The 12,503-nt window shown below is 39.0% G+C and overlaps 1 protein-coding gene across 1 annotated transcript in view; it reads left to right on the forward strand.

The window, feature by feature from the left end:
• CFAP74 (cilia and flagella associated protein 74) overlaps positions 1-12,503 on the forward strand; it is a 131,027-nt gene that overhangs the window by 98,270 nt on the left and 20,254 nt on the right. Inside the window, exons 23-27 of the mRNA XM_074218707.1 lie at positions 2,423-2,510; positions 6,794-6,967; positions 7,456-7,589; positions 8,804-9,080; positions 10,073-10,174. Of these exons, the coding sequence (XP_074074808.1) occupies positions 2,423-2,510; positions 6,794-6,967; positions 7,456-7,589; positions 8,804-9,080; positions 10,073-10,174 (775 nt within the window). The remainder of the gene's footprint in view (positions 1-2,422; positions 2,511-6,793; positions 6,968-7,455; positions 7,590-8,803; positions 9,081-10,072; positions 10,175-12,503) is intronic.

The following is a 12,503-nucleotide window of genomic DNA, read 5'->3' on the forward strand; positions in this document are numbered from 1 at the left end:
GCAAGAACATTCTCCAATAAAAGGCTTGGAGAAGGGACTCAGTTTAAAACCTATGAAAATTTAGATTTACATCATAGGTAAATCATAAAGTGACTCTTCCTTTTACAAAGGGATTGCAAACTCAATTAAGATATAATTAAACTTATATTACTTATATAATTAAATTATTTTATTTACAAGCAACTGTTCAAGATTACATGCACTTTCTGAAGTCAGATGCAGCTGTATTATTTTTCTTTACATATTTAACTTGCCATGACTTACAAGAGAATTGGATGAAAGTATTATAAGATTGTGGGTTTGTAGTTATAAAGACCATGTGTGAATAGAGAGGACCTTCTTCTGGCTTTGCAGGTATAATTCCTTCTGACAGATGTCACTTACAGTCTAGATACAGTCTGGATTGTGGAGATCCCAGTTGGAGAAAAGACTGAGCTTGGAGGTGGGAAGAACTGGGTTTGAATCCCACCTGAGAAACTAATCTGCTATGTGGCCCCTGATAAGTCACTTGATCTCTCTGGATCTCACTTTCTTCATCTGCACAATGAGACATTTAGACTAGATGGCCTCTAAGGTCCTTCCCAGTTCTAAATCCCAATCCTGTGAAAATTCTGAGTGTCTGGGTTAGAAATGGTCATTTCTATGCGCATGATTCCCAGATCTATTTTTCCATCCAGCCCTAAACTCTCTACTAACTTTCATGTTCTATCACTAACTACCTCTTGAACATATTATGGGACGTTGGGTGTCTATCATTGGGTGTCCTCAACATATAAATGAGAGAACTCATTCTCCTACCACCATCCCCCAAACCTTCCATTGAGAGCATGACCATCCTCCTACCCATCAAGGCTTCCTTTGACATTGTCTGCCATTTGGCCTGTATATGTCATATATATGAACATGCGCGCACACACATGTAGTTCATGTTATACCTCCATTAGAATGGGAGCTCCTCTCTACAATAAGATTATTGTAGTAATGTGAAAATAAATAAATTAATCATTAAAAAAAAAGAATGGGATCTCCCTGAGAGCAGACTGTTGCTCTTTCCTTTCTTTGCATTCCCAACACTTAGCATAAGCTTAAAATATGCTTTCTGACTGACTGATTCCTCCCATCATGTCCAAGTGAATCTTAATTTAAGAAATCCTCATACCATATTTAACAATGGAAACACATCACTTGAAAAGTACATTCTAGGTCTCATGAAAGGATTCTTCCCAAACCTTAGTTATGATTTCATTAATGGGAGGGATGGTGGGAAAGTTGAGGAAACTGAGGCAGACAGAGCTTGAATCACTTGCCCAGAGACTCCTACCTAGATAGTAACTGAAGTCGAATTTGAATTCAGTTTGCCTGACTCTGGGCCCAGTGCTGTATCCACTATACCACTTAGCTGCTTCCTAGTTGTTACTGGAGTTAGAAATATTTGATTCAGTGATGCTGAGTGAAATGAGCAGAACCAGAAGAACATTAAACATATCAACAGCAGCACATGGGGAGACGATCAACCACGATGGACTTGTTCATTTCAGCAGTACAGTAATCAAAGACAATTTTGAGGGACTTGTGATGGAAAATGCCATCCAGATCCAGAGAAGCAACTGTGGAGTTTAAATGAAGACTAGAACTTATCATCACCAATTTTTTTCTTTATTTAATATTTATTTATTCACATTTTGTACAAATAATGTTTTTTTATACATTAACAAAGTATTCTTGTTTAAGAGTAAACAAAAACCCCCTCCCCCCAAAAAATATAGACTCACTTGAGCGATAAAGTAAAGGGGAGAGATCACCAATTTTTTTTTTAAAGTGTCTTAGGTACTGTGTCATTTTGTTCCCTCTAATGTTCTCTTTCTTCCTTTTGGAGCTGATTCTTCTCACACAAGATGTTCAATATTGATCGATGTTTAGCATGGTTACAAATGTAAAGCCTTTCTCAGATTGCCTTCTTTCAGGGGGAGGGGAGGAGGGGAGGGAGGGAGGGAGAAAAATTGTGAGCCTCAAATCCTTGCCAAAAAGTGATTGGTAAATACTATCATTGGATGTAGTTGGAAAATAACTAAAGTGTTTCTATATAAGAAGGAAAGATTCAGTTCAAACAAAACTTTGTGAATAACTGGCACATGTTAAGTACTAGGAGGCTACGAGCCTCCTCGAATCGTAGTCCTAGCTGATGAGAATTAGATATGCAATGATCCCCCAAATCTACCAAGCGAATATATTTGCCAGACTATTTAGCAGCATCATTGTATGGGAGGCTGGGGAGACAGGGGGACAGAGTTCTAAGCAGATTTTTTTCATCATGTAACTATTGTAGCATGTTTCTAACGACTAGTCCTATATCTATATTTCTAAAATGTTGATAACCATAAAGAAAAGATTCACAGATAGTCTTTTTCCCCTCCTCTTTCAGACTGTCCCTCTCAAAAGATGCAGAAAAATATTTTGACAAAGATACAAGAGTCCTAGAAGCACCAATGACGATAAGAGTCTCTGATCAGGTCAGTGGCATAATTGATTGATGACGTCAGCTTGGTTGTTTCTTGTACTTCATTATAGAAGAAGACAAAATGACATCTCTTTATCTGAGACACAATGTCAGCTAAATTACAGACCAAAGGCCCAGACATATATTATTCTGAATTGATCTTTGATCAGAACTGTTGAGAGTAGCTATTCTCTCATTTACTATTTTAGTAAATGAGGTATATGTGGTATTCCAGCGGACTGGCACCTTTTGTGTGAGGGCTGCTGAGTCCTTTTCAGGTCTGATCATTCACCAAACTCAACTCTTACCTGTATCTCCAAGAAGCCACAGCATATACAATGGCTCCATCCTGGTAAAACCATTTTGGCAGATGATCTAAAACAGGTTGAGGGAAACCAGCAGGCCACAACCCATTGGTGAGTTAACAGAGTGTCTTCCCCCAGCATATGACTTCCGCTGGCCAAATGGATAGATGAGAGCAGTTGTAGACAGCTTAGAGCTTGATTAGATATGAGAACCACCAAGGTCATCCACTGCATTCTGGGCCATCGCCAGTCACTTGATTTTTGTCCTGCCTCTGGACTTCGATGACTCTGGAAGGGAGAGTGAGGTTCTACCTCACTTAAATTCAATTCATGAATGAGTCAATATATCACCCTGTGATGGATGTCCTTTATTCTCTTCAAAAGTTTTCTATTGGGGGAAGCTAGGTGGTGCAGTGGACAGAGCACCAGCCCTGGAGTCAGGAGGACCTGAGTTTAAATGTGGCCTCAGACACTTAATAATTACCTAGCTATGTGATCTTAGGCAAGTCACTTAACCCCATTGCCTTGTTAAAAAAAATCAAAAGTCTTCTATTGAACAAAACATATGCTGGAAATGTGTAGGACTCTGGTTAATCTAAGGGCCCAAAATAGTTTGGGGGACATATTTTCAAGACAAATCTTAAGACCATGAAACAGCATATCAGTGGAGAGAGCATTGGCACTAGGAGTTATAAGACCTTGAGATCCACTTTGAAGTTGGAATATCACTTTATCCTGCAGGCCTCAGTTTCCTCTTCTGTAAATGCAACTAGTGCCACAGTAGATAGAGCATTGGGACTGAGGCCAGGAAGACCCAATTTCAGATCTAATTTCTGTCACTTAACTGTGTGACCCTAGGCAAGTCATTTCACCTCTGACTGTCTTAGTTTCCTCATCTGTAAATGGAAATAATAACCCACCTATCTCCCAAGGCTGTTATGAAGGTAAAATGAGATCATCTTTATAAAGTTTAGAACATAAAATAGAGGCGATATAAATGTCTTTTGACTAACTGATATGATGACATGAGCTTCTCAGTATTCCTCAAACATGGCCTTAGACACTTCCTAATTTTATGACCCTGGGTAAGTCACCTAACTCTTTTTGCCTCAGTTTCCTCATTTGTAAAATGAGTTCATGAAGACTGGACTCAATGGCCACAAACCAAGACCATGTATGTTCACCATGATCAGAGAGAACATTCAGCATGGGGTTTAAATTCAAGACATTGTTATTTTAGATGGTGAGCTCTTCCAGAGATACATATTTGCAGATTGTAGTGCACAAGCCTAGGAGCATTATAGGATCTCCTAAATGAGATACATAGCCTGGGAATCAATAATCATTCACAACAGTTTGGCCTAATACATACACTCAGACACACACACACACACACACACACACACATACACACATTTACTCACTCAAGAACCTATGTGGATATAGTATTAGTATTAGTAGTAATTAGTAATAGTAATCTTATTGTCCAAACCCTTGGGAGGTAGTTGAATGGACAATCATTCACCATTATCATGGATGGACACTGCAAGTAGACAATGAACTGACCCCAGAACAGATAAAGAGGATGACAGTTGAATTGTCTTTGGAATATCACAAATTTTATGATTCCAAGTATCAGTCTGAAAGTAGTGGAGGAGGGGCGGCTAGGTGGCGCAGTGGATAAAGCACCGGCCCTGGAGTCAGGAGTACCTGGGTTCAAATCCGCCCTCAAACACTTAATAATGACCTAGCTGTGTGGCCTTGGGCAAGCCACTTAACCCCATTTGCCTTGCAAAAACTAAAAAAAAAAAAAAGTAGTGGGGGGGGATCTTTTTACCATCAATATTCTCCTAGCAATACAAAATATGGAACACAATAGTCTCTAACAAAAAAAAATTGGGAATTATGGGGTAGCTAGGTGGCGCAGTGGATCGAGCATTGTCCCTGGAGTCAGGAAGACCTGAGTTCAAATCCGATCTCAGACATTTAATAATTACTTAGCTGTGTGGCCTTGGGCAAGCCACTTAACCCCATTGCCTTGCCAAAAAAAAAAAAAAAAAAAACCAAAACTGGGAATCAGCAAAAGGGCAATGGAGAAACATACATGATAGCCATGAACATTCTATCACATGCAAGACTTACATGGAAGAAGTAACAGAAAGGAGAGGTTCTTAAAGAGTTTTAGAGCTGTGTTTCAATATACTTGTAATTCTATGTATTTTATTTTGGACATTTTAAAATATTATTTTGAAAGGGTCCTCAAGCTTCATCTTTTTCTGATTTTTTAAAAAACTTTCTCAGAAAAAAACATGTTTAACATAATAGCTAATTAGGTAGAGTCTATATATAAAAATGAAACAAGGGATGTTTTATTTCAATAGAATCTTGATCTTTTCCTTTTTATATTCTTGTTCCTTGATTCCTAATTATTGAAGATGTCGTTTGATTTTTCATTTGGAAGTCTTCTGAATCTGTTCTATAGTTTCCTACATGTTTTCCAGTTGTTTCTACTATTTGATTCTGAGAAACTTTAATGTCATAGACCTCTCAAAGGGTCTATGGTATGGAGAAAAAAAAATTAAGACATCCCTGATGTATAAAGGATAAAGGGTATTTTAAAGAAATGTGTAACCTCTAAGTGATATATATATATATATATATATGTGTGTGTGTGTGTGTGTGTGTGTGTGTGTGTGTGTGTGTATGTGTGTTTACATATATATATATATATATATACACACACATATATGTATATGTAGTCTGGTGATGCCTACAGAGCCCTTTTCAGAATTTTAAATACATGAAATATTTTAAATACATAAAATAGAATATAATGGATTAAAAAAAGGTTGGCAAAACAAAGATGTAATTTGTTTTTTCCCATCCAAATTCATACACCACTCCCCTCCTCCCACCAACATTAAAAACCTCTGATATAAAGAGCATAACAAGAAATGAAAAAAATGAAAATCTTGTTAATGAAAAAAAATCAAATCTGTGGAAAAAGTTGGATACACAGTTGGGTTCTTACACATTCCTCACAAAACTTCTTTACCTATACAAATGAGCAGCCAGGATGAAGAGTATCCTCTAATACTTCTCTGATGATATCATCACCATCCATCTCAACTACCACTGCCCCAGTGCTGCCCCCTCCAACTAGATTCTGCCCTACCTTCTCACTTCTCTCCAACTCATTGGATTGATCAAATCTTACACAATCCAGTTCCCAGATTATATGATATTTCCCATGAGATGCTCCCCTTCTTTTCCTTCATTTAATTTAGTCCCTCAAGGTTTGATTTGTCTCTAGGGTACTATAAACATATACATATGTATGTATATATATATATATATATATATATATATATATATATATATATATATTTAAAGAAAAAGAAGATGGATTTGGTGAGAGCCAGAGATGAGCAGAGGGCAGCCTGAGTCCCCCTATCTATAGCCTCTGCAGGGACCCCCCTGGGGCAAACATATAAGAGGATGTGGTCAAGGGTCAAGCAAGAGGGACAAATGAGGATAGACATTATCTCTGTCATTGAAGGGAATACTCATACTGATAAGATCATAGGTCCACAGACACTATTTCCCGTCCTCTTTGAGTTTTCAAAATTAAATTCATGAGGCGGCTAGGTGGCTAGGGCTGGCTAGGTGGTGCAGCGAATAGAGCACCAGACCTGGAGTCAGGAGTACCTGAGTTCAAATCCAGCCTCAGACACTTAATAATTACCTAGCTGTGTGGCCTTGGGCAAGCCACTTAACCCCATTTGCCTTGCCAAAAAACCTAAAAAAAAACCCCTAAATTAATTTATATGTATTTATAATCTATCCCTCCCACTGTCCCCATTGGAGAAATAATAACAATAAAAATAACCATAATACTCAGTGGAAAAAGCTTTGAGTTAAGTTGATGGAAGGTGCCTGATGGCAGCAAGCTGGTCTTTTCCTTTTCCCATGTATTATTCTTCCATTTCAGAAAATGCCTGTGAAATTCACTGTCCATGCTGTTGTCACGACATCAGATTTGGAAATTGAACCCAAAGAAGTGGATTTTGGATACTGCACTATCTATGAAGCTGTCTACACTAGAATTAAACTCATTAATCACTGTCTCCTCCCCCAAGAATTTGGATTTATCAATATCCCAGAGGTACCTATATGTGGGGGTCTCATTGTGATCATAACTGCTCAGTTATTTCATAGTATTGGGTTGCCCTTCTCCCTAAAGCTGTCCTCCCTCAATGGCTCCCAGAAGCTGTATCAGTATTTGATGAGCTAGTGGTGCATCACATCTAGCCTGGCACAACTTTTAAAGGACAACCCCAAGGGGGTATGATGAAGTAGAAGGAGTCAGTTTTCTTTTGAATCCTTGGACAAGCCACTAAGTTTCTCTACCTCTCCGTTTCCTCCTTTGTAAAATATATAGTTTCAACTTCTCCCCAAGGTCCCCTGGAGTGACAGATATTCCTACCCCCATACCCTTCACACCCCACCCATCATCCCCTATCCAATGTGGGTCCTGTTAAAACCAGGGTGTTTGGGGGAGGAGTAAAGATAAAGTTGGGAAGGGAGGAAGAATGATAATAATCTATACCAGCTTCCTTTCAGTTATCTAATATCCCTTTTTTTATTTTCAAGTATGTAGAAATTCAGCCCAATGATGGGTTTGGAACTATCCTGCCCTTGCAGTGTTTGTTTCTTGATGTCATCTTTAAACCTATAAAAGCGAAGGAATATGAATTTCAGCTGAGTTGCATTACCTTAATTAACAGGTGAGGCGGAATCCCCTTAGTTAAACCCTAGAATGTGGTCAGGTCCCCAAGCGTAGCCCTAAGAGGGGCCCTGTCTGGCCCATGAGGTACCTCCTTATTTTCATACACTATTATTGAAATTGGTTGGGAGAAGTTAGGTGGCATAATGGATCGAGCACCAGCCCTGGAGTCAGGAGGACCTGAGTTCAAATCCAGCCTCAGACATTTAGTAATTATCTAACTCTGTGACCTTGCACAAGTCACTTAACTCCATTGCCTTGCCACCCCCCCAAATGGGCATAGTTCATAAAGACAATCATCTGGTCTGTGGTTAAAACGTTAAGACCTTCAGAACATTGATGCCCAGTAGAGTTTATAAAGGGGAATTTCCTGAATTTGCTGAACCTTGGTAGGAGGGAATGAGCAATATGTCCACATCCAATTGGGCTGCTCTTGGACAGCTCCCCGCTTCCAATAGTAGAAGTACAGTATTGCCGATGATTGACCATTATCATAGCCTCTGATGCAGCGTGCCTTTTAAATATTCTAGATATCATAAAAGTGGTCAAACCTTCATCCTGCCTGCAAAGACATTAAAGAAAGGACAATAACTCATGTTTCTTTCTAAGCAAAAAAGGAAAAGGGAAGACCAGCTTGCTGCCATCAGGCACCTCCCATCAACTAAACTCAAAGCTTTTTCCACTGAGTATTATGGTTATTTTTATTGTTGTTATTATTTCTCCAATGGGGACAGTGGGCAGAAGAGGCAATACTCTTCTCACCCCCCTAATGATCCCTTCACAAGAGTATCAGACATGCCTTGGTGTTCTTGTCCCATTTTGCTTGTTCTAAGACAGAATCATTAGGGTTTATCCTAGGACATTGATGTGTCAGCAACTTGGAGTTTGTTCACCAGAAAATTCAGATATGTAAGACATTATCAGCTGGGAAATCATCTTTGTTCCTCATTACCGCTGTCTTCTTTTCCTTTACTAGAAAGAGGAAATGATGTCTCTCCCCCTTCTTTTTCCCTTGCTCCATTTGAAGGCATCAAACATGTTTCTGTTCTCTCAGTTGACATTTCCATCAAATTTTCCCATAGCTAGACCTAGTTTCATTGCCCTGGTAGCTTGGAATAATGGACCAGAGTTCCAAGAGGAGGGAGGGTCAACCCTAGGGACCCACTTGGAAAGGACCATTGAAAGCACCCTAATTTCTAACTGTTGACCTTACAGAGAATTTAAAATTTCATGCAAAGCAATTGGCGTCCACCCTCCTCTGGAGCTGTCTCACTACTTGGTCAAGTTTGCTGCCACACCTTTATTTGACATGTCGATTGCCACCCTATATGTGATCAATTCTCACACGAGCACCAATTTTCTGACTCACCCAGTTCCCCGCATTGGTACTGGGGAAATCGTGCCTGTGGGACCCACATCTTTTGAGTTCCTTTTGCCAGATAATGCCCCCATCATCATAATACCTTCTGTGGGAACAGTGCTACCAGGCAAGGTGAGTATGTCACCTAAAATAGGAAAAGGGGGGAACACTCTTTAGCTTAGGCACAAGAGTCAACCTCCTTCTTTTCACCCATTTATTCACCAAATCTCAAAAGAGAATGGGAATTGGGGTGGCTAGGTGGCACAGTGGATAGAGCACCGGCCCTGGAGTCAGGAGGACCTGAGTTCAAATCCAGCCTCAGACACTTAATAATTACCCATTGTCTTGCAAAAGAGAGAGAGAGAGAGAGAGAGAGAGAGAGAGAGAGAGAGAGAGAGAGAGAGAGAATGGGAATAAATGGAATGAATGAATGAAGAATGACAAGCATTTATTAAATCTTTACTGTATTCTAAATGACAAATAAGCAATCCCATCTCTGCCCTCACAGAGCTCAAAAGGGCTTACTTTACAATGTGCAAAGTTCTTTACTTAACAAAGCATAGCATTAATTATAGATGAGGGGAAACAAGAGTCACCCCTCCAGGCTCCTGACTCCACATCTAACTTTCTATCCTTCTGGGACTTTTTTCCCTAATTTTTTTTTCTCAGACTTTTTATTGAATATTTGTAAGAGACACTTTGACATAATTACAAATATTTTACAATATATTTCTCCTAACTTTAAAATTGCCTTATTTGTTTTACACTCAGTTTTCATAGGGCAATAATAATCATGCAGAATCAGCTTGATTATTAACCTCAGGAAACTGATAAGAGGGGGAAGTAGAGGCATTTTTACAACTTATGCCACTGGTAGTCACTTTTAGCCTATTTTGCTGCATGAATCATGCCATCTCAAAATAGTTAGGGATTAAAAATGTCCACACGACTCAAAGCTCTTTTTTTACATAGGGGAAGATGGAGGGGGAGGAGAGGGTCAAAAGACTGAGATGAACCTCTGATGTTTCTATTCATATTTTTATTTTTAAGCAGGGAAAAAGCTGCTCTCCCTTGTGACTGCTCTCTGAGCATAGACTACTATGACTTTCTGTCTTCTTTCCCAGAAATGCATGGTTGAAGTGATTTTCAAACCAATTCTGGCAGAGTCAACAATCAAAGCTGAAGTCGTCAAAATGAGGAACTTAGCCATGCAAAGACAAAAACCGGTATGCTGGTGCCAAAAACCATATGCAATAATACTCATTGTAAGGAAGGCCAAACACAATGATCGAAAAACAAAAATTCCAAAAATATTTTTAATGTTATGTTATTTTGTCCAATTACATGCAAAGATAGTTTTCAATATTCATCTGTTTATAAGATTGGGTGTTCCACATTTTTCTACCTCCCTCCCTTCTTTTCCCATTTCCCACAACAGCAAATAATATGAAATAGGTTGTATGTGTGCAATCATGTGTAACATATTTCCATATTCATCCTATTGTGAAAGAAGAATCAGAAACCATAAAAAGAGAAAAAAAAACACAAGAAAGAAAAAAAGAACAAAAAAAAGAAAAACAAAAAGCAGATTTTAAAAAAAGTGAAATTAGTGTGCCTGGTGTGCATACAGACACTACAGTTTTTTCCTCTGGATGAGGATAGCGTTTTTTTTAACATTTTATTTGTTTTCCAATTATATACAATCATTATTTTTTGCAAAGCTCTGAATTCTACAATTTTTCCCCACTCTCCCTTCCCTCCCCCAGCCCCGAAGGCTGTCTGACAGTCTCTACATTGTTTCCATGCCATACATTGATGTAAATTGAATGTGTTATAAGAGTAAACATAAGAAACCTCAAGAATAGAGAGAGAGAAAAAAACATACTTCAGTCTGTGTTCAGATTCCAATGGCTCTGTCTCTGGGGTGAGTTGCTTTCTTTATCATAAGTCCACCAGAGAAGGTGCTTCAATATTTTCCCCACAGTTGCTGTTACTAGCTGTACCTCCACTCTATTCCTCCCCACTCTCATTTCTTCTCTTCTCTCTCTCCCTTCAGAGGATGGCATTTTCCATCACATCCTTTAGAATTGTCCTTGATCACTGAACTATTGAGTGGAGAATATAAGTCCATCATAGCTGATCATCATAAAATGTTGCTATTAGGGTGTACAATGTTCTTCTGGCTTCTCTCACGTCACTCAGCATCAGTTCAGTCAAGTCTTTGCAGGCTCCTCTGGAGTCCCATCCCTCATGATTTCTTACAGAACAATAGAATTCTATCATAGTCATATACTAGCTATCCAGTCATTCCCCAATTGACAGGCATCCCCTCAATTTCCTATTCTTTGCCATTAAAAAAAGCTGCTATAAATATTTTTGAACATGTGCAGTTTTTTAACCCTTTTTTTATCTCTTTGGGATATAGCTGGATCAACGCGTATACACTATCCAAAAATCTTTTGTTAAAAAATGAAGTTTTATTCATAACTAACCATCTAGCAGCATGGGCTGTACCTCAGACTTACTTTAAGGAATTTCTCTAATGAGGCAGCTAGGTGGCACAGGAGATAGGGGATAGGTGGCATTCCTCTTGGACGCCTTGAGATCTGAATTCAAATAGACACTTAGTAGGAGTGTGACCCTGGGCAAGTCAGCTTTCCCATCTGTAAAATGTGTCCAATAATAACACCTGCCTCCGGGATTATTGTAAGGATCAGAGAAGAGGAAACCAAAACAAACATGGTGAAGTGACTTGCCCAGGGTCACACAGAAAAATGCATGAAGTTAGATTTGAACTTGAACTTGGGGGATGACTCTAGGCCCAGCATTGTATCCACTGTACCACTGAACTGATCAGGATAGAAAGATAGTTAGATAGACAGGATAGAATGATAGATAGATAGATAGATAGATAGATAGATAGATAGATAGATGATAGATAGAGATAGATATAGATAGATAGATAGATAGATAGATATAGATAGATAGATAGATAGATAGATAGATAGATAGATAGATAGATAGATAGATGATAGATAGATAGATGATAGATAGATGGACGATAGATAGATGATAGATGATAAACAGGATAGTTAGACTAGAGAGGTAAATAGGTGGACAGAGAGAGAGAGATGAATGGATAGATGAAGAGATAGACAGGATAGGTAGACTAGATAGAGATAGACAGGATAGATGAAATAGATGATAGGTGATATTTGGATAAGCAGATATACTAGTATATGAGTATATTACATATACTATGATATATTATTATTATTCAAAATAATACATGAATATTTCACTGAATGGAAAGGAAGGAAGGAGGGATAGAAGGAGAGGAGGGAAGGAAGGATGGATGGAGGGAGAGGAGGATAGAGGGAGGGGAGGGAAGGAAGGAAGGAAAGGAGGAAGGAAGGAGGGAAGGATGGAGGGAGAGGAAGGAAAGAAAGGGAGGGAGGGAGAGAAGGAAGGAGGGAAGGGAGGAAGGAAGGAAGGAAAGAAGGAAGGAATGAAGGAGGGGGAAGGAAGGAAGGAGGGAGGGGAGGGAGGGAGAGG

The sequence above is a fragment of the Macrotis lagotis genome, chromosome 1, assembly GCF_037893015.1.
Source record: "Macrotis lagotis isolate mMagLag1 chromosome 1, bilby.v1.9.chrom.fasta, whole genome shotgun sequence".
Lineage (NCBI taxonomy): Eukaryota > Metazoa > Chordata > Mammalia > Peramelemorphia > Peramelidae > Macrotis > Macrotis lagotis.